Here is a 21,463-nt window from a genome sequence, read left to right as displayed (position 1 = left end):
CAGCCACATCTGATCTGGAAGTTCTTATGACACAGTTATCATCAAGTTGACAGAGGTAACAGAATTGGCTTAGAATATAAATATCCAAGTAATAATTCTCTGGTTAACCATCAGTTAAGTTTTGTTACCTGAACTCATTTGTTTGGTTGTCTCACACATGTTACCCTTCGTTTTGTTCGTGACTAAACTTTGCATGTTTTCTTAGTTTTTCTGTTTCTGTTTTGTCGCCGTTTCCTTTCCACTCGAGCGTCTTGACCTGGTCAGCACTTAAATGGCTTCCCCTTTCCTGCGCTTTGCTTTTTTTGTTTTGGCCTTGGTCGTCGTTTCCCGTCCTGTCTATCTCTTTTCCTGTCTGTGATTAATGACTGGATAGTGGTGTGACTTAAAACATACAGTAATGGACTCGTGATGCTCAAAGTTAGGTAGTAGGTTGCAGTCGTTACCTTTTATTCATAGTGAAGCTGCAGGTGATCTTTACAGTGCCACATAATTCTGCTCATACCTGTCGTTTCCAGCGCTGCCACCTGTTTCACTTCCATTCAGTGCCTCATGAGCTCTCTACACTGGTATCTGTACTATCGGCATCATCTGACCTGACGCTTCCTGTTTGCTCCTGCTCGTCGCGGTAAATTTGCAGACTCTCTTTTAGCTTCGACTTGCAGCTGATCAAACAGAAAGTGCACATGCTGAGGATTGGGTCAGAGGTGTCTGCAGAGCTTCACTCTTCAAATGTTCTTCAAAATATCCTCTTCAAAGTCTTCAGAAATCCCTCTGCACTAAGTTGGCTGCTCTTTGAATACACAGCGAGCTTTGTAGTTGGCAAATGAGTGCGTTTAGTCAAAGGAAAAATATTTTTTCCTATTTGAATTGGATATTTGAGATTGGCTGTTTCCATTAGATTCCGATTTGGTAAAGATTAAGAGAGCAGTGAGGTTTTCTCTGCACTCGTTTGACTATGATCTTCCTTTTCTGTGATACAGTTATTAACTTCAAGCATATATAAAGCTAGATCTTCTTGTCTGTAGTATTTACCTTTTCATGCCGCGCCACTACACTGATTGTAATCATTTGACAGCATTTATTTGTACTTTGAAGCACCACTATTAACTGCAACATTATAGACCGACTCTAGTACAATCAATCATAAATAAAGGGTTTTCATTGACAGGGTTGCTCAACAATCCAGCGTGTAACCGCTTTGGAGTCTAGACTCTGACTGTTCATTTTTGAAGAACAGTGTGGATGAGTAGGACCATAGGATGTGGGCAGGTACCAAGTAGAACTAATCTTAACTTTCAGGTGGTAGGACCGAGCTGGCGACCAGTGGGAGTGACTGATTAATGTGACAGTTAATTGACGTATGATGCAAACACAAAGTGCCACAAATGTTTAGCTGCTAAAAATTCATCCATACACTAGCAATAGTTGGGAATAATACCAAGAGTGTTACCTAGGCAGGCAGAGACTGAATCATCCACTAGCGACCAGCCACATAGCTATACTGTAGATTACTTTTAACCTCAGATAAGGTCATAGCTAGCTAGGCTGCAATTTCTATAATGACTTAGTCATACCAGGGTTAGCATGTAGCAACATTCACCTCAAAGCATGGTTAATATTTAATGTTACATGCAGGCATTTAGTATGCAAACATGTTAGCTATCTGATGTTAATGTGATAGCATTTAGCATAGCATTTAGCATTGTAACCGTAATATCTAAAATATAGGCTCATGTGCTACAGCCTGATCAATATTTACACGGTCAATACTGATATTTAAGATATAAAATGACCGTATATTAGCTTTTACATAAACGCATCATAATCAGGCAATCTTGATCTTTGATGCAGTGGCCAAGATATTTACTGAACGGATGAAAGGTTTGGAATTCTGTACACACCAGAGGTGACGATATACCGTGTTCACGATAAGATAAAACCAGGCTCTTTGTTATATGAGCTACTGCTGAATGTAGTACACAAATTACTTGTTGGCGTTGTGTTGTTTCATGCTGCTTTTCTTTGGGTTTGTTGTTCCATCTGCAGAGGAAGTAGAGGTTACATTTATGTACCACATGTAATATTGGCATCCATTCAGCCTTTGAAGGTGAAAGCACAGCGTGACCCTAATTTCCCTCCACTGACGCCGTCACCGCTACTACAAACTGAGTATCACCGCAACGCATATCGTAACAGTCGCCATACTTGACAGCGTGCCAGGCTGCACCCGCCTGTCTCGTCATTCTTGATTTCTCCATAATGTATGTGCGACAACATTCCCGTGAACCAGTTTCGCCGCCAGCCGGTGTGAGCGAGTGTTTCAGGAAGTCTCTGTGTGGATATTCTTCCTTGAAGTTGGTGCGCTGCCTGCCTCTGTGCTATTTTTACGTGGTGGTGAGGGGTGGTGTTCAGAGAAAACCCTGTGAAGCTTTCCTCTGGGCTAAGACTGCAGTGTGACCAAGGAGCTGATTCACTCTGGATCGTCCCACTGAGTTTTGTTCTCAGTGTTGTTGTTGGTTCAGATGAAGTACCGGAGATGAAGACAGCACTACATTGAAAAGCTGTGGGCCCTTGACCGGAAAATGGATTTTTATGAAAACTTGACGTGTTGACGTCACGCTGATGAGATAGTTGGCAAACTATGGCTGATATCACCTGTGCTGCTGCTTAGCAACAGGATCCCTGCCTGAAAGGTAAGGGGAAACGAGGGTCTAAGGTTGGCTGAAAATCTTACATTGGATCTGCAAAGGATTTGGAGGAACATGACTAAGCTTTTGTGTTTCATGCAGTGACACTTAACTACATCAAGTTTACAAAACGCCTTTGAAAGGCAGTGACTGTGCTCACTTTTGGATTTAACTGTGAAATCAGCTCCACTTATTAAGGAGATGTTGAGACTGAAGGATTTTAAACATGCAGTTGTGTTTACAGCCACCAAATAAGTTAGTCCTTACATGTTTGAGGCAAGGCAGCACTGAATTTATTAAAATGAACTAGGAATGCTAGTGAAAAAGCAAGTTCATTGTTATTTTCTGTTTTGCTTTCACAATGATTTGTCTCATTTTGTCTCTTGATATTTCAAGTTAAACACAGTGGAAAATTTCCTTACTTTTAACGGAGCAGAGGAGGATTTTTTTTAATTTTCCTACCGTTCAAATATATCAGTTACATTTTAAATGTCTGTGTCTGGCTGGAATCAACTCTGATTTATAAGATAAGATTAACTATAAAAACGAAGCAATATAATTTGATTCAAAATAATATTTAAGAAAAGCTATTCTTAATGTGGATTAGACACCCAATGCATATATAATTCCATCTCATACGTACTAACTCTTTTAAGTGGCTGAATCTACATATATCTCATTCATTACTTTGATCTCTATAACTAATCTATATACTGCACTATACAAAAACCTACATGATCAACAAACAGTCAAAACAGAGGCATTTGAGAGGCTCAAGAAAATTATTTTCTGGGGAAAAAGAACTCTTTCTTACTGACTGATCAAATTTGTTGCCAATTAATGTGTTTTTATATATATATATATCTTCCCTCAGTCTGTTCTACTTAATCTGCACCAGTCTAGTAAATTTCCGTACTGTGACCCCCCCTGCAGTGCTCAGAATGGAATATTCCATTTCAGAGCTCACCCCTCCCAAAGGCACACACACACACACACCCCTGTGACCCGGCACTGTGGTCTCTCCCATATAAGGCGGGGCTGGCTGATCTCCCCTAGCAACGAGGCGGGCAGGGCTGACCGGCCTGGCGTGATCGTCTTTCACTGTGTGTTGTGTTGTTTTTATTAGCTTGTGGGGACCAAGCTCTTGTTGAATACTAATGTCGTCGGGGCATTGGCCTTTGAGAGGCAAATTTTTTATTGGCTCCACAACTTTTTTTTTTTCCCAAGACATTTTGAAACGTCTAAATGTTTGTATTGAATAATGCATTATGTCAGCGGAAGGTCCCCACAAAGATGGAGACGTAAGTGTGTGTGTGATGACGACGACGTCAGCTCTAACAGTCAGCTGCTGCAGTGGAGGGCGAGCAAGAAAGGAAAGGAAAGGAGGGAGGGAGGGAGAGAGAGGGGACTGTGCTCTCTCTCTCTCACACACACACACACACACCACACACACCGTCTTCCTCACTAACACAGACTAGCTTGTCTTCCTCCGGTAAACATGGCAGCGACAATGACACCCGCGGCAAGCGGAGCGTAGTGAAGCCTAGCCTACATTAGCTTAGCCTCCGTCCAAACTGTCAACATGGAGGAGGAGGACGCGGCGGCCGACCCCTATTTGCCCTACGACGGGGGAGGGGACACCATCCCCCTGCAAGAGATCCCCAAAAGAGGTACGCCACGTCCCCTCTCGTCTCTCTCTCTCCCTCTCTCCCCCTCTTTCCCTGCGGTTCCCTCTCGGCGTTGTGATCACTGGCCTCCTTCCTCTCGTGCAGCGGGTGCATGTGAACCATATGGCAGCGCGGGGCTGAAACAAACCTCCTGCCTCCCGCTCCTCCGCCGCTAGTCAGGTATGGAGACCAGGGAGCCCGTGTGGATTAGTGGCTGCCATTGCTAACGACAGGAGCTATCCGGCCAGCTCACCCCACCATCCCCTGTTGTTGATTAACCCGCAGTGTGTGCACGTCAGCTGGAGATAATAAGCTGGAGTTTATTTGATGCGGGGGCTCGAGCTCGGGCCCTTTAATGAGCAACATAGGAGAACCTCATGGGCATCCATTTTAATTTCCCCACAGAAATACAAACATGCATTAGTAAGATATTTATATATCCAAGCCGTGTCTTTTTGGGGGAATTTCACAATCTTCCTGCAGTGTGAGGACACCTGTTGGTGAGACCCAGGATGTGAACGCACATCACATATCAGGCTCCTACTGGACTGGTCGTTGGCAAATGATCATCAGTTTTGGGTTCTTACATCTTGCGGCCTGTAGAGGATTTTCCTCTCAGTCATGGGTGTGCGTCTCTCGGTTTATTCAGGCCTTGTTAGATTTTTACAGTGAGTGAGCTGAGACGAAAGAGCCCCGGTGAGTTAAAGACACCATCTGATCCTCTTTATACAGTGGCTTCAGCATGCAAATGTCTCGAGCTTACGCGTTTACTTTGTTCACCTTAAGTGCATTTACCTTGAACGCTCCGGCCAACGTGTGTAAACAAACAAGGGGATGTTGTGTAAAAGTTCTCTGTTTTTTTGGACTTCGATCTATTTGTCCACCAGCAGGGAAGCCGCCTGCCCGGTCAGCACGCTGCTGGGCTCTTCACGCTGCGCCCCGGCTCAGTTTATGATACCGGTCACATGACGGCTGAGCAGGCTGACTCTACTCCAACCCTGCTGATCCAGGGTGTCCTACCCAGTCGCCTCTAAACCTTTCTGATCTGATTTGCTCAACAGTCGCAGGGTGGGCCCTGCAGAGCAGGACGCAGACGAGTAAAACCTGGGGCAATTCACCGAGCGGCTGCCTGACGATCATCCCCCGACTTCATTGATCGTGGTCGTAGCAAACGCTGATCGTTTAGGGAAGTCCGCGTGTGCACTGACGTGGCTTTTTTGCCCGTACGCAGTCCAAACAGAACCGCAGCATCACCACGGTGATGCACGGGACGAAACCCAAGCCGTATTTTTTTTTATGTGCGCGTGAGGATGCATGTTTGGTCTGCTTGACGGCTGAACTGTAAAATCACGGAGCTGGTGACGTAGGCCTCTGTTTCTGTTTTCTGCGGCGTCACCTTCACTTGGCTCCGTGCTTTTGATTCAATTTAGGGGCGTCTATTAGTGCAGCGTCATCAGGATGGGCTCGTCTGGTTTATCTCAGACGGACAGAAAATCTTCCTTTCCAAATGAGCTACGTTCATTCTGAAGCAGAAGTCTTAAGCAGAAGTCTTAGTCACACGCTGTCTTCACACACTTACACTTATGTCAGGATGTGCTTTTTATTTATTTATATATCAGAAGAATTAATCTTGTCATTTATCTTGTTCTGTGTGTCCTTCAGCAGAATTTCTCATCATCAGGGTGAGATAACTGGCCAAAATGAACTGCGTTTGTCACGCTGACGGTTGTGTAATCACTAAATCGTCCACATAAAAAGCGACTCGCTCATTCACCGTGGTAAAGTAACTGACGGTTTCCAAGATTTAGTTATCTTTCCCGCACCAAATATTTTCAGGTGAAAGAAACAAAACATAAGAATATTCCTAGCGTGTGGACGGAGCTGACATTTTGCCATCACCTTCCCTGCAGCCGCTCCATCGTCGATCCGAGCCCACTGTCGCCGTGGTGAATTTGTTGGGTGGAACCGGAGTTGTGGACGTCGTTGTCCTGCTGTAAATCATTTGCGGAACTCTGTGTTAGTCACTCGTATTGTTTATCGCCGCATCGTCTCTTCCTGCGTCTGCTCCCCTTAGGATGCAAAGTCAGCAAAGACATCAATGGCACCATTTCCTTTTTTAAAGGCCCGTTACAACCTCAGTATAAAACCTTTTTCTAGACAACAAACTGTGTGGAGTAGTTGGTCCAGGCCCTTCAAAGTAAGCTCTAATATCTGAATTTAATGTTTTTTTTTATATTGCAGATACAGGCATAAAAGAACAGGAACATGTTGTCACCACTAGCGTGATGAAATCTTGAACAGCCGATAAAGCTTAAAAGTTGGGCTGACCTTTTAGTGTGACATTGTTTTGGTAAATGCTGAGCGTAGAGCAGCGTCTGAGGCCTAATGACGACTAAACTAAACTGTGTCAGCTGTGGTTGTAGCTGCAGGATGTTCAGCTGAAACCAACGTCTGGTGATCGACCTTTAAATTAATTTTTATTTACTTGCTTTGCTGCCGGCACAGTAAATGTCAGAGATCAGTCCTTTCCAAAAACAAAACCCAGATCTCTGTATCAGGTTGCTGCTGTTGTGTCAACAACTGAGTCGTCCTCATCATCATGTACTGAAGCCAGTTGAATGAAGAGTAAACTTATTAACCCCTCCCTTACTGCTGCTGTCTCCACCACAGCTACAACACACTCACGTCTCCTTTCTCTTTGACGGACGGGATATGGATTGTCTAGTCAGATGAAAGATTCCCCTTTTATTCCTGCGCATTATTGAAATTCCCACATTTTTTGACTTATTTCTCTGCTCACACGTCCCATCAAGCATCAGTGGGAGTTATATGAGCTAATAAGTAGCTCTGTCTGAGGTCTCCATCATTCTTTAGGAGACAGACGACATCCTGGACTTTTGTCTCAGTTAGCGAAGGATACGTCGTTGCCTGTGTTCATTGTAATCGAAGCACCTTGTGAGTTTAAACGCTTGTTGTGAGTGAAGTTTCAGGTTCGGCTCGTTCACTGTGTGGTAGTAAGGGTGTTGTAGTTGAGTCCCTGTAGTAAAACATGGAAAATCATGCAGATGTGCTGGAGTCATTTTATGGCCTGTTTTATGGCCCCACTCAAACCCTTCCAAGGGTTTTGTGTTTAACAGGGTTAACAGTTATGAACAAACCTTTGTTTGACAGTCACAGTCCCGTCCAAGTTGTTCACAGAGGATTAAAAAAAAAAACATAAGGGAAAGTATATAATGCGGCTGGAATGTGTATGTTTGATGTTTGGAAAGTCATAGGACTTTCTGGCTTAGTCACCAAACCTTCATCACTTCATTACAGGATAATGCTTTCCCACTTATATTTCATTCAGGTTCAAGGAGAAATACATACAGTATTTAACAATGGCATTTATTGCTGCTCTGTGGTTCACGTAGTAGTGCTCTGTGTGTAATATAATGTCATGTTGAGTTTGATTGAGCATCTAGGGCGCGTGTAGTCTACATACTGAGAAGGTGCCAAAAAAATCACGCGACTAAACATGTCTGCGGTCTGGAAGTGCTTCGCTCTGGAAAATTAAGACAGACAGCAATTTATAAATTGTGCAGTGTGGTTGTTTGGGTAGGTGTTAGTAGGAAAACGTCACCCGATACTACGAACTTGATTTGCCACCTTGGATGAAGGAAAATACTGGGTCAAAATATATAAGAAAATCCTGATCGGGACATTCCTGCATACAACCACCTGCCAGTTTCTAAGGCTACTTGGTTATACGATTATAAGCGTATAAATAGTCGACCTGGTTGAATCCGTCCTATTGTGGGCTGAGACCTTCCTTTCTAACCGGTGTCGGCTCAGTGGATGTGGTATGAGACACTCCTCAGAAACTCTTCAGGTTTTATTCTTAACTTGTATCATCTGTTCTCTAGTATCTGTCAAACCCTCAGCAATCGCCTCTGCTGCCAACAGAGTCTCATCACACCATGCTGAAAAATTCAGCACACCTGGGTGATGTGAGGTCTCGCCTCAGTGAGTGAGTGAATGAATGAATGATAGTGGCAGAAGAAGTGGAGATGAACTGTAGCAGACATTAATTTTTTCTGCAAATGAAAAAAAGTGTGTTTCGGTGGTAAACTAGAAAAAATATGACATGTATCGGTTACGTTTTCAGATAGTCAAACTTAAATGCACTTTCTACCGTGCATTAGATATTTGAAGAGGAGCAACATCAGGGAATAGTTAGTATCTCAGCTCTGTCGGTTTAAATCTTCACCTCGCAGCAGTGATGCCACACCCAGCAGAGCCCATCCATCCAGGCACAAGTGTTTTGTTGGTTCCTTTTGGCCCAGTTACTCTAAAAGTTAGCAGAAAATACCACTTCTTCTTTCTTCTTCTTTGAGTTGTCTTCTTCTTTCGTTTGTTGTTTTTTAACTAACCGCTAACAAGCACACCAGTGACTCCGTATGAGTTAATCTGATACCTTGGATTGTGCAATTTAAACCGTCAGTAATTTATGTTTATCTCTGTTTTTTTTTTTTTTTTCATTTCATCTCAGTGGTACAATACGTCCTTTTGTGGATGAGTATTCGTGTCATCAGGAGTGGGAGGCCCAGAAATGTTCAAATGTCGGAGGACGGTTTCCCTCATTCATCAAACGGGCTTTGTGGCAGCTTAAACGTGGCGCAGCGCTTTTTAAAGCGAGCGAAATTCCGTCACTTCCTGCATTATGAGATGAGACGTGGAAGGATTTTTAATCGCCCCTCGGGTCGCGTAGCCGCCGTCGCTGTGGATGGAAAGAAAATTCTCCTCCTGCAGCCGCTGTCGCCGAAGCAAAATGGCAGTTGTGTTTTTCAGATAAGATGGAGAGAGAATTACCCCTCCGGCTGCTTTTCTTCACCCTGTTTGTGTGTGCGTGTAGATATGAGTCAGTACGTTTTGATGTTGGCGTCTCCTGTTAAGTCTGTGCATCCAAGCAGAACCATATGATGCTTAACCACTGGCATCTCTCGTCAATGTACTGAATGTATGAAAACAATCTTTATAAGGGCAGTGGACAATGTTTTCTGTCTTGTTTTGTGTCTTCATTATTAAATAGATGCTGTAACCTATTTTAAAAGTGATTTCTCACTGGCTGTACACACATGGTGATGGCGGTCTCTAAGTGGTGCCATCGTGCTACAGTCTGTTGCTGCTAGAGCACGGTGGTATAGTTTTTAAAACTGGGGTATTTTTAGAACTCTAAGAAACACCACCAATGTTATTAAAATGTCACGCACTTGAATTCTTAGAAATAACCAGCTAGGTTTTTACCGTCAGAGGTCACAGTCAAAGCTGGGAGTTCTTTGCTTGTTTGTTTTTTGAACTCATTAAAACTGAGTTCGTGTTAACAACGAGCCGCTGCTTCGGAACTTGTTGCGATGAAACCTAAGTGATGCTTGACGGATGGGACGGCGTCGTCTTGTTATCATCGTCATCTGATGGAAAAATGGGGAGGTTTGCAAGCCGACGCCATCCCATCCGTGAAGCAGGGTGGTAGCAGCATCATGTTCTAAGGGTGTTTTGCTGCAGGAGGAACTGGTGGACCTCAGGAAACAGATGACATCAGGATAAAGGAAGTGTATATATATATATATATGAAGCAACATCTCAAGACAGCAGCTAGTCCCTCCAAATGGACAGTGCGTCCTAGCAAAGTTGTGGCAACATGTCAAGCATCTAGTGTTGTGCACCTCCAGCCTGCAGAGATAATCTGTTAATGCATACATGCTTCTTACTCCACCCTAATTATCCAGTGTAGGTGTGATGATGGATATTTCCGTCAGACACGTCGGCTAGGTTTGCTCTGTAAAATGCTTCAGCAGGTGATGGGCTGCAGTGTGTTCCCAGCTGTCTCATTAAATCTCAGCGGTGACCGTGCGGGTAGCCCTGCAGCGTTTCCGATGCGCTGGATTACTGAGGCGGTTTAGCTCTAACGTGCAGCCAGCTGCAGGAAACGCTGTGAAGGAGCTTCCTTTTCTTTATCTTCAAGAATCACATGATTGATTTGATGTCATTTTATCATCTTGACGACTTCCTGACATCTGCCCTGTGTGCCAAAATATATGTTACATCATTTATTCAAATGAAAAACAAATACTGTAGTAACTACATCAGGCATTTCACTAGAAGTACACTGAGGCACACTGAGCAACTAACAGCTAACAACTAACTGAAGAACAAATATTGACAGTAGATTCATTTAATTTTTTCATAACCGAGGCTGTTCTTAAGAAAAATTGAGATTGCGTCGTTTTAAATGTTGCATTTATAGACATATGTTAAACAAGAATATATGATGCTGTTTTGTGTTGATTTGCCTGAGTTCAACAGTAAAAAAATTGACATTGATCTAATTTATGTTATTATTAGATCCGAACACAAGATGCTGTACATTAACCAATATAAGATGATCCTTATACTTTTAAACTGATTAAATATATGTTGTGAATTCTTTGTGTAACTAAAACAATAAAATTATAGGAATTATGGGATTTCACTAATTCTTCTACTCATTACTCTCTCTGTTTTGTCTCCTCAGCATCTAACTACGCCATGTCTAACGGCGGCGGTGCCCCGAGCAGCACCACCCACCTGCTGGACTTCCTAGAGGAGCCCATCCCAGGTGTGGGGACCTACGACGACTTCCACACCATCGACTGGGTACGAGAGAAGTGCAAGGATCGCGAGAGACACCGGAAGGTGAGGATGTAGCAATGTTTCGACTTTAAAGTGTCCTTAAAATGCAAAGATGCCTTAAAGAAGCTAACTTCAGTAGCGTGTCCGCCTGTACTTGGTTCCTTGAATCCTCAAGGATAAGCGGAATAAATATGGACAGCTTCTTAAAAGCGAAGCCAAATCAAGTAGAGCTCCCCCTGGTGACTGGCTGTAGTATGAGTCATAAGCTCCACCCCCTCCATGTTAGTGGATGGGACTTAGGCCGAACTAAAACACTAAAATGCACATCAAATATTTTATTTTCAAGGGTGGTTTCTGTCATTTTAGGTAGTTAATATAATGTCGATGCCTGCTTAAGTGTCAAGATTTGTTTCAATTAATTATTTGACGCTATAGAAACAGGATGCGACATAATGGCGACTAACAGTTGCCAATCGCTCCATAAATTGGTCCTGTTGGACTGTGACAATTGTAAAAGAAATTTTAAATAATAAGTACAGTGTATAATACAACATGTCTTTCTAACTGCGTAGTATTAATAAATGAAAACTCACAAGATGGCGCTGTCCATATCGCTGGGAAAATAGTATTAGTTTGGCCAATGCAAGGAAGTGTCCATATTTATATACAGTCTATGTTTTTAGCAGCATGTGGGAGGTCTTTAGTAAACAAAACACTTTCAATGAAGTCATTCAAACTAATCCCCAGCACTCAAATGTTTATTTCTTTTTGATGCTATCTAGCCAGTGTCAGCAAAAATATCCTCTGCTGCATAGGAAGCGTTGTGTTACAAGCTTCCTGCTTGTGTGGGACAAACAGAACAATTGTGTTGACTGAATCATCACTTTTACCACATGCAGAAATTCAATGTTGACAAGCAGGAAATCCAAGCAAAAGAATATCAAATGTAAAACTGTTTAAAATGAACTTTAGTTATTTGAGAGAACCACTATTTTCTAGATTAAACAAATTAAATTGAAATAAACTCCTCACACATTCCAAATATCCACTGCCTTGATACATTTTATTTATTTTACCCCTCATAAACCACGGTGGATGAACAGTAAACCTTCTGCCCTTCATGTCCCTGTCTTTGATTCAGCCTCCTACTGTCAACACTTTTGCTCAAATATTGACTCAGTTTTACAGCACTGAGGCGATAACTCGGAGAATTTATTTGAATGTTATTGAAATACTTTGTTTGTACAACCTGGTCGTACCTGCCGTGCAGGAAATGCGATAATCGTCCGTTTTATTGAAGCAACAATGGAAACGCTGCCGCCAGACTGGATTACTGTATGACTAGCTTTAACCTTTGACCTACTTATGTGCAATAAGTTTATTTATTGAAATATTCCTTGAAGTTTGAGCACGTTCCTTGTTTCAACAGATCAACAGTAAGAAAAAGGAGTCTGCGTGGGAGTTCACCAAGAGCCTGTACGATGCCTGGTCTGGCTGGCTGGTGGTCACGCTCACTGGTTTGGCGTCAGGTAACACACACACGCACACAAAGACACTCGGCTGTTATCTGCTCTGCTGGTGACTCTCACACGCTTGGCCTCAGGCAGCTCATGCTCACTCTGTCTCCTGTTCTCTCTGACTGTTGCCCACCATTCACAAGCATGCTGACCCTCCCGCAGAGCTTCACCAGACAGAGCTGATCCCTCCAAGCCTCAATTAGTTATGTCTTTGTGACTACTAAAAAAAGAGAACAACAACCAGCATCTTTTCTTTTTTTTTTAACCAAACTGCTGACTAGCTAATGAAAGGAAGGAAAGATCCAGAGATGTCGTCTGAATGCACCGGTTGAGATTTCTGGTTAAAGTAGCACCTTAAAGGCTAATTTGATCTGGAACATGTCAGCCTCCCTGGTGAAATGAATCTTTAGTTTTATTTATCCCGAGGAGTATTTGTAGAGCTCTGGTATCGATTAAAGCCGCTCCTTCAGGGTTATGAAACCATCTATTTTAAGTTGCAGGTTGAGCCTTAGCTCCTATTCAACCCTGGTGTTTAACATGTCTCCTGAGCGATCCGATCACGTGATAAGTGACCAGCTTAAGCGACCCATTTCAGTTCCGATTGCTCACACCATTTTCAGAGATGGTCAATCGTGACTACATTATTTTAGCGCTGTGGAGACACTGACGGTCCACCTAATCAAAGAGGACGCCTCATTCATTCAGAATAAAATGCACAACCTCATTTTATAATGATTGTCTGTTGTAATATTTTGCCCTTGCAGCTCTTGACAAACCAAATAATGATGAAATGTAACTGACAGTTAAAATGAATAATCAATAGGAGTATCTTGTGTTTACTTTGATGTTACTGTTCTCTTAATAAGAGAGACTTATTAAGACCCTTAGAGAACAAGTTTCTCAGTTTTAGGAACAGATTCTGGAGCTGATCAGGTTTCGTGTTGTATTTCTTTAGTCTCTTTAGATTAGCCTGTTACAACCCGAGGTTCTTCTATAGTACGGTAGCATGACTACCAAGATAAACACCAACAAACACCGTTCTCTTTCTATCTCCTCCCTGCCTTCACTTCCTTGCCCCTCTCTTCCTTCCTGGTCCTTTCCTCCTGCCAGGTGCTTTGGCTGGCCTGATTGACATTGCTGCTGACTGGATGAACGACCTGAAGGAGGGCGTGTGTCTGAGCGCCATGTGGTTCAACCACGAGCAGTGCTGCTGGACGTCCAATGAGACCACCTTCGCTGAGAGGGACAAGTGTCCTCAGTGGAAGAGCTGGGCTGAGCTAATACTGGGGCAGGCCGAGGTAGAATAGAGCAGGCATACGGAAGCTTTTCCCCAAAACTGTTACTAAATGGAGTCACTACCCATGTTCTGGCTCCCCAAACATGTATTAGATCTATCAATCAAAAACATGTTAATTTATTTTCACCCTAAAAGTAATTTTACTGTTAGAAGGTTTGAGGGTTAAAGAACGTGAGTTGAGCTTTTTGGAGCAGAAAGCAGTGGATTAAGACAGACGTTTTCAAAGCTAATTCAATTCTTAGTATGAGGTAGTTGACGCTGTCTCAGGCGTCCACACACACTTGTCTAAGTTCGCCTGCTCCTCCTCTGCGCAGGGTCCCGGCTCCTACATCATGAACTACTTCATGTACATCTACTGGGCTCTGTCCTTTGCTTTCCTGGCCGTCTGCCTGGTGAAGGTGTTTGCTCCGTACGCCTGCGGCTCAGGGATACCCGAGGTGAGCAAAATGTCGCTTCTGTGAATCCCTTCTTCAAAACGGCGGTTGAAACCTTTTATTAATAGTCCACTTTGGAAGCTTTTCTCAAACATACATTGGCGTTCTTTCTGGAAACTTTGACACGGCCTCATGTTTTTGCCAAACGTCTTCCTCTGGTGAAAGATCACGTCTTTGTTCAGTCACGTAAGCCAAAAACGTCCGTTCTGTTTTCTCAACCTCTGATTGATTCTCAGCTAATGTCACAAACTCGGCACATCAAATAATAATAAAAAAAAAAGGTGTAGAAATCCCTCTGCAGCTCCCTCAAACACACCGTGGAAGTGGCCTAATTGGCTGTGTGCACTTTTCAGGGATCCACTTTAAAGTCTCAGACTGCTTTGGAGTTGTGCGTAGTGAGTAGTGGATGAGATGTGAAAGGTTTGACTGCTGATGAAAAAGCCATTTGAAGGTGAGCGCTCAGAGCTTTGAAAGAAGTGTCCTTTTAGTTGCCATGGGAACACAAAAGCCGCTAGACGAAAACAAAGCCTGCGTTAGCGGGTGACTTTGAGCATGTCTACAGCAGAATAGAAGAAAGGGCTCCTGAGAAAACCTCTTGAGACAGTTTTAATGGGAGAATGTTGATTTGTTAAATTTTAGACAAGTTTAATCGGAAATTAATTTAACTCAGGCATCGTATTCTTATCAGAATGTCAATATAGTAACTTAGCCATTTGGATTTAATCTTTAATTGTAACGACTGTGACGATAAAGACACTTCCAATTATATAGTTCTACAACCAATCTGGGGAAAATCAGCTCCTTGCCACTATGATGACGCGTACGACTACTGTTATTCTTCTGTTCATCGATGCGTAAACCCGCCCAAACTACTTTACGTTACAGTGGTCACAGCCCTCAAGGGACATATGAGGTCTGTTTGAACCTACGGTCTGTGAGGTTCCACTGGGTAAACATCTTCACACGAAACCTTCCCCTGCCGTGAAGACACATCCTTCAGTATAACCCTCCTACCCGCCGCTCTCGTCCCCAGATCAAGACCATCCTGAGCGGGTTCATCATCCGGGGCTACCTGGGCAAGTGGACCCTGATGATCAAGACCATCACTCTGGTGTTGGCTGTGGCGTCCGGCCTCAGCCTGGGGAAGGAGGGCCCCCTGGTCCACGTGGCCTGCTGCTGTGGGAACATCTTCTCCTACCTCTTCCCCAAGTACAGCAAGAACGAGGCCAAGAAACGAGAGGCGAGATATCAGAGCAACCTAAAATGCTTATCATCCTCGTATTTAAACACTGATTCATTAATGATTTAGTTAAGCTAAGCTGTGTTTGTTTTGCCCTCTCAGGTTCTCTCCGCTGCGTCGGCCGCTGGTGTGTCCGTTGCTTTTGGGGCACCAATCGGGGGAGTGCTCTTCAGCTTAGAGGAGGTACATTCAAACGACTTATAATTACTTATCCTTCAAAAACCAGCAGGCAAGTAGAGTGAATGTTTAACCCTTTCCACCAGGTGAGCTACTACTTCCCTCTCAAGACCCTGTGGCGCTCCTTCTTTGCTGCCCTGGTGGCGGCCTTCGTCCTGCGCTCCATCAATCCCTTCGGCAACAGCCGCCTGGTGCTGTTCTACGTGGAGTACCACACGCCGTGGTACCTGTTCGAGCTCATCCCTTTCATCCTGCTGGGAGTCTTCGGGGGCCTCTGGGGCGCCTTCTTCATCCGAGCCAACATCGCCTGGTGCCGGCGGCGCAAGTCCACGCGCTTCGGCAAGTGCTTTGATTCAAGGATTTTAAGTTTAGACACGTCAAGTGGTGCAACCGACAGGTCCGTGTGGAAGACTGGGAGGACGAGAATCAGATGAGCAATCTGACGTAATCATGTCTCTTTCTTCAGGCAAGTACCCGGTGTTGGAGGTGATCCTGGTGGCGGCCATCACCGCCGTGGTGGCTTTCCCAAACCCTTACACGCGCCAGAACACCAGCGAACTGATCAAGGAGCTCTTCACCGACTGCGGCCCGCTGGAGTCTTCGCAGCTCTGCCAGTACCGCAGCCAGATGAACGGCAGCAGGGCCTTCACCGACAACCCCAACCGGCCGGCGGGGCCCGGCGTCTACTCGGCCATGTGGCAGCTCTGCTTGGCGCTCATCTTTAAAATCATCATGACTATATTCACATTTGGACTGAAGGTGGGGTTTGTTTTTGTACCAATAGTGCAGCTGTTTTACCCTTTGTGTTTTTATCAGTGCTAATGTCCATTGGTCGTCCTCAGGTGCCCTCGGGTCTGTTCATCCCCAGCATGGCCATTGGGGCCATCGCAGGACGAATCGTCGGCATCGCCGTGGAGCAGCTCGCCTATTACCACCACGACTGGTTCCTGTTCAAAGAATGGTGTGAGGTGGGAGCCGACTGCATCACCCCAGGGCTCTACGCCATGGTGGGAGCAGCAGCTTGTCTGGGTGAGTCAACGTTCGCAGTGTGTTTCTTTATCTGCAGTCTTCGTCCCTCTAACGTTGTCCCCCCGCAGGCGGCGTGACCCGCATGACCGTCTCCCTGGTCGTCATCGTGTTCGAGCTGACCGGCGGGCTGGAGTACATCGTCCCCCTCATGGCCGCCGTCATGACCAGCAAGTGGGTGGGCGACGCGTTCGGCCGGGAGGGGATCTACGAGGCGCACATCCGCCTGAACGGATACCCCTTCCTGGACGCCAAGGAGGAGTTCACGCACACCACGCTGGCCAGGGAGGTGATGAGGCCTCGGCGCAGCGACCCCCCGTTAGCGGTGCTGACGCAGGACGACCTGACGGTGGAGGAGCTGCAGGGCGTCATCAACGAAACCAGTTATAATGGTTTCCCTGTGATCGTGTCCAAGGAGTCCCAGAGGCTGGTGGGCTTCGCTCTGCGCAGGGACATAACTATCGCTATAGGTAAGAAGATATTCCGACGAGTTACCCAAGGAAACTGGGAAACTCCAGTTTCTAAATGTCCTTCTTTCCTTCATGTCTTCCAACAGAAAACGCTCGCCGCAAGCAGGAGGGCATCATGTTGAACTCCAGGGTGTACTTCACCCAGCACGCCCCCACCCTGCCGGCCGACAGCCCCCGGCCCCTCAAGCTGCGCTCCATCCTGGACATGAGCCCCTTCACCGTCACTGACCACACCCCCATGGAGATCGTGGTGGACATTTTCAGAAAGCTGGGGCTGCGCCAGTGCCTGGTCACTCACAACGGGTAAGTAGGAAGCGAACGCTCGGGCCCCCGGGGAGGAAGGACGCCGAATCCTTCTCGCATCCTCATTTCCACGGTTGCTCAACCCTGTCTGAGGTTGGCAACCGTCGTACAAACACATGTACACACTGTCTGGTGTTGCATGGGCGCTCAGATTTACCCTGTAATCTGCATGGCCTGGCCTAACCGCTGTGCTGCACTTCCTTTATCCTTCTACCGAGCGATAACAGAGAAGACACTGAGCTGCTGTCTAGAACTAACCGCAAGTACATAACAGGTATCATGACGACGTGGAGAATGTAGTCTTTACAATCAGCTGATCTGGTGGTCTGAATCTGAGGAAGTTTAAGGTGTTACCTCCTGAGAGGTGGAGGATTTTTAGGTGGAACCACATTCTTCTGGTCTGGTGTGGCGTAGGAATAACCAGACAGACTCTCAGTTTGCTGTGACGGCTGCTAGAGAGGAGCTGACCAGCAGTGTTTGTTTTTATTTACATTTTTATGGTTAACTTCTGTTTATTTATGTCTTAAATTAAAAATGCCTGGCTTCATTCTGTATTTTTTTCTGTCTGTCGATCTATTTACGGTCTTTTCATGAGACTCGTTGACAGAATAAATGCAGAATATAACCAGACTTAATAATAGTTTATCAGTTACATACTATTAATTCATTTCTAACATCAGCTTTTATTGTTTTTGTGTTAATTGTGTAATTTTGAGTTATATTTTGTGTTAACATTGAGTTTTGATTTACACCCTGTTATGTATTTTTTGTGCTGCTGCTGTCTGTTTTCTCTCTGTCTCTGTTTTTGTTTGTTTACTTGTTGCTCTGGGCAGTTTACCGAGTAACGGGTGTGTGTTTCAGGATTGTGTTGGGCATCATCACTAAGAAGAATATATTAGAGCATCTGGAGGAGCTCAAGCAGCACACGGAGCCCCTGGTGACTAGCCCCGCCCCTTTACACACGTGACCTCCTCTCCCCCCCACTTTCGCACCTGTCTCTTAGGCTCCGCCTCTTAGGAGGGATGCATGAAACGTGGTGTGAAAAACTGTTGACAGTTCCCTGTTGAACCATGAAGCCCTCCTCCTCCTCTTTCTTACTTGACTCTGTTGTTCGTGGGTTTGGTTTGTCGTGGATTCACCTCTAATGACGTCATCTGTAGCTAGATGTCCTCTGACCTCCATCTTCATGGTAGCTGGTCCAGTTTTGAAGTGTAGACAAGCTGTGTGGCGTTTTAGTGGGTCCTGTAACGTTGGACCTCAATGGGAACTGTCACCCACATCACTCCAGAGCCCCTTTCAGACATCATTACTGCAAATGTGCTGGTATTCAAAAGGCTGATCTGATGTTTGGGTAATGACCCAGGCAAAACCATGTAGTGCCAAAAAAACTAGCTAATAATATGCCAACAATGTTAGTGATTAAAACTAAAGCAGCCTGCCGAAAAAATGTTCAAAGAACCTTGAAATGTAAGTTTGGAAAGACACTAAAAACACCAGCAAACACAGTAAACCAACATCAAAGAACTTCTGACGCTGATGTCCGACTGTGATGTCTCCTCATTCTCTGGTGTCTGAGCCAAAAAGTTGCACCTGAATGGAGCACAAAGGTTACTGCTAGCTACACATCCATGCTGCACTTGGGTCAAACGAGATACCTCTACACACCTGTAGGTGGCAGCACTGTGCATTTTGTCGCTTAAAAATAAATCCAGAGCCTTTGTGAACACATTAAACTGTATGTAGGAATGATTTTCAGTATTGATTAAAGTATTATTTTTGGCTTTTTAGTTATAAGAAGAGTCAAAACATCAACTTTAATGCAAATTACCAGAGTCAGTAAAACTTTATTTCGGTGGTATTCAAACATATAACATTAAATAATACAAAAAAATAGAGGAAAGAATAAATCAGTGACCTGAGTAACTGTGTATGTCTCTTTAAATTTAATTTTAAAACCAAAATATGTTTCACACGCAGATATCTGTTACTAAACTATAAGTGGACAGTTCACTTAAATAATTTGTCCTCACATTTTATTTACAGATCTTAATAAAAAGTGTGTTTTTTTTGTTTTAATACAGGTTTTCAAACAGTGTTACGAAAACAAAAGAATTTAAAATGGCATCTGAACATCATTTGCCGAGCCAAACGTCAGCCTGTTACCCTTTTAATTGAAGCTAGTTCACCTCGAGCAGAAGAAGCCAGTGACGTTGCACCGTCCATGTCTGAAAGGGGCTCCGTAGATTCAGTGCGGCTTCGCAGATCATCCCATTAAACTGCATTCGTAGCTACTGTATCTCAGTGCTGTGTCAGCTGCTTCACGTTCAAACTCCATTTTACGGCACTTTTATTTAAGGTCACCATGTAGCTGGATTCTGATCACACACTGTGTAATAAGTCAGAGATAGACCTCCTCGGCATGTCTGCAGTCATGTAACCATGATGCCTGCTTCCCATCTTCCTCTCACAACATTTTTATTTTGTTTAGTTGCTCTGTTCTTATTAACGACTTGTTTCCTTTTGTTGTTGTTTTTTTTGGACCCCTCTCCCCTTTCGACCCCACGGTTTCGCCCTGGGTCTCCGCAGATTGACGACATCTGATGCGTCGCCTTAACAACCACTTGGCGAGTAGTTAGCCGCCTTGGGAAAGCGGACCACTGTTGTTTTAATATTCATAGAGGGTGGTATTTGTCGTTAGAAGGGAGGGAGACGCTCAGTAGGCAAATGAATCATCCCCATATCCCCCCCATTCTGTAGTGGTAGCAGTGGAGTGTCCTTGGTGTGTTGATTGTTGCTAGTAGCTGCTAGCTAGTTGGCGTGTTACGCCTTGATAATGACTGATCCACTTCTTTAACCTGCCAGTGCTTCCTCTTAACCAGCAGCGTCCTGCCTTTAACAAACACAAAGGTTTATTTTCCACCAGAAACCTCTGGGTTCTTCAGATCAACACATATTTACTAATTATTGATCCCTGATCTCTTATTGTTGCAGAGTCATCAAGGTTCATGGATGAATTCTTAAGCTGTATTTAGCTGTACTTATTTAATCTCGTAAATCTTCCGATTTACGAGATTAACTAATACATTGTAAAATATTTAGTTAGTAGTTGTAAATATAATTTTACGTTAGCATTTGAAGTCCTCAAACAGATTTTATAACTATATCTTGCTCTATATGTCCACTATTAGCCCAAACCATGACAAAAAAGTTTTGTCAGCGTAAAAATGCCGATGACTCATCCTGCACTACGGGGCGTGTACTAATGTTTTGCGTTCTCATTCATTAGAATTCCCTCCCTCCCTATGGGTGGAGCCTACTCAGACCATTGACCAATCAGAGCAGACTGGGAGGGGGCTCCATAGCTTTGGGTTTTTACAGAAAACTTATCCTGTGGACTTTAAAATGAGGTTATTGAAGTCTGAAGCTGACGTTTTTAGTCAGTACCTGGGACAGAACCACGAGGCAGGACTGGACCCTGCTGGTTTTACAGGAAACATTGTGTTTTAACCCCTTTCACCAAATACACTCTGATCTGTACCTGGTATCCCAAGCGTCTGTGACTGATCGGAAAGTGAACAGTGGTGGATCTGAGCAGTTCTTGGGGACCCCTGGTCTGATCTGTGTCATGTGTCGCCAGTGTTTCATGCCTCCTGTTGCCCAGCAGCTGTAGCTCTAACCCCCCCACCTTCAGGTCATCTCCTTTCACTCAGACCTGGGTTCAAACTTTTCCTTCTGCTGACCAGGGCAGCGTTTTATTTGCCTGCCAGGGTTCAAATTCAACAGCACACCCGGCGGCATTAACACAACTCTCGCTAAGCTTTTTGGACCCAGCTCTGCGCTGCCTGAGCTCTCTGGTAGATGAACAGCACCGTCTCACTGCTAGCAGCTTCTTCTGGCTTCAGATGCTTCTCTTCACCTGAACTCAGACTTCACTTCACTTCAGCTGAGTTCAAGAGCACTCTGTTATCATTCCTAATAGCACCTACATGAAATC

At 44.5% G+C, this 21,463-nt stretch overlaps 1 protein-coding gene across 8 annotated transcripts in view; it reads left to right on the top strand.

The window, feature by feature from the left end:
- The window catches only part of clcn3 (chloride channel 3), a 33,918-nt gene that overhangs the window by 8,237 nt on the left and 4,218 nt on the right, over window positions 1–21,463 (top strand). For 2 of the 8 annotated variants that reach the window (XM_047603831.1, XM_047603815.1), the window contains 12 exons: window positions 10,908–11,068; window positions 12,435–12,534; window positions 13,633–13,820; window positions 14,134–14,256; window positions 15,287–15,493; window positions 15,596–15,676; window positions 15,757–16,009; window positions 16,137–16,429; window positions 16,513–16,699; window positions 16,768–17,166; window positions 17,253–17,469; window positions 18,331–18,406. In XM_047603831.1, coding sequence (XP_047459787.1) covers window positions 10,922–11,068; window positions 12,435–12,534; window positions 13,633–13,820; window positions 14,134–14,256; window positions 15,287–15,493; window positions 15,596–15,676; window positions 15,757–16,009; window positions 16,137–16,429; window positions 16,513–16,699; window positions 16,768–17,166; window positions 17,253–17,469; window positions 18,331–18,406 — 2,271 coding nt within the window. In that variant the 5' untranslated portion in view covers window positions 10,908–10,921. Of the gene's footprint in view, window positions 1–2,225; window positions 2,694–4,062; window positions 4,358–4,407; window positions 4,535–10,907; window positions 11,069–12,434; window positions 12,535–13,632; window positions 13,821–14,133; window positions 14,257–15,286; window positions 15,494–15,595; window positions 15,677–15,756; window positions 16,010–16,136; window positions 16,430–16,512; window positions 16,700–16,767; window positions 17,167–17,252; window positions 17,470–18,330; window positions 18,407–20,055; window positions 20,094–21,463 lie in introns of those variants that run through there. The other 6 variants (XM_047603867.1, XM_047603840.1, XM_047603824.1 and 3 more) reach the window with 6 other exon arrangements.

The sequence above is a fragment of the Mugil cephalus genome, chromosome 1, assembly GCF_022458985.1.
Source record: "Mugil cephalus isolate CIBA_MC_2020 chromosome 1, CIBA_Mcephalus_1.1, whole genome shotgun sequence".
NCBI lineage: Eukaryota > Metazoa > Chordata > Actinopteri > Mugiliformes > Mugilidae > Mugil > Mugil cephalus.
The sequence above is the reverse complement of the archived record's forward strand: the minus strand, read 5'-3'. Positions and strand labels throughout refer to the sequence as shown.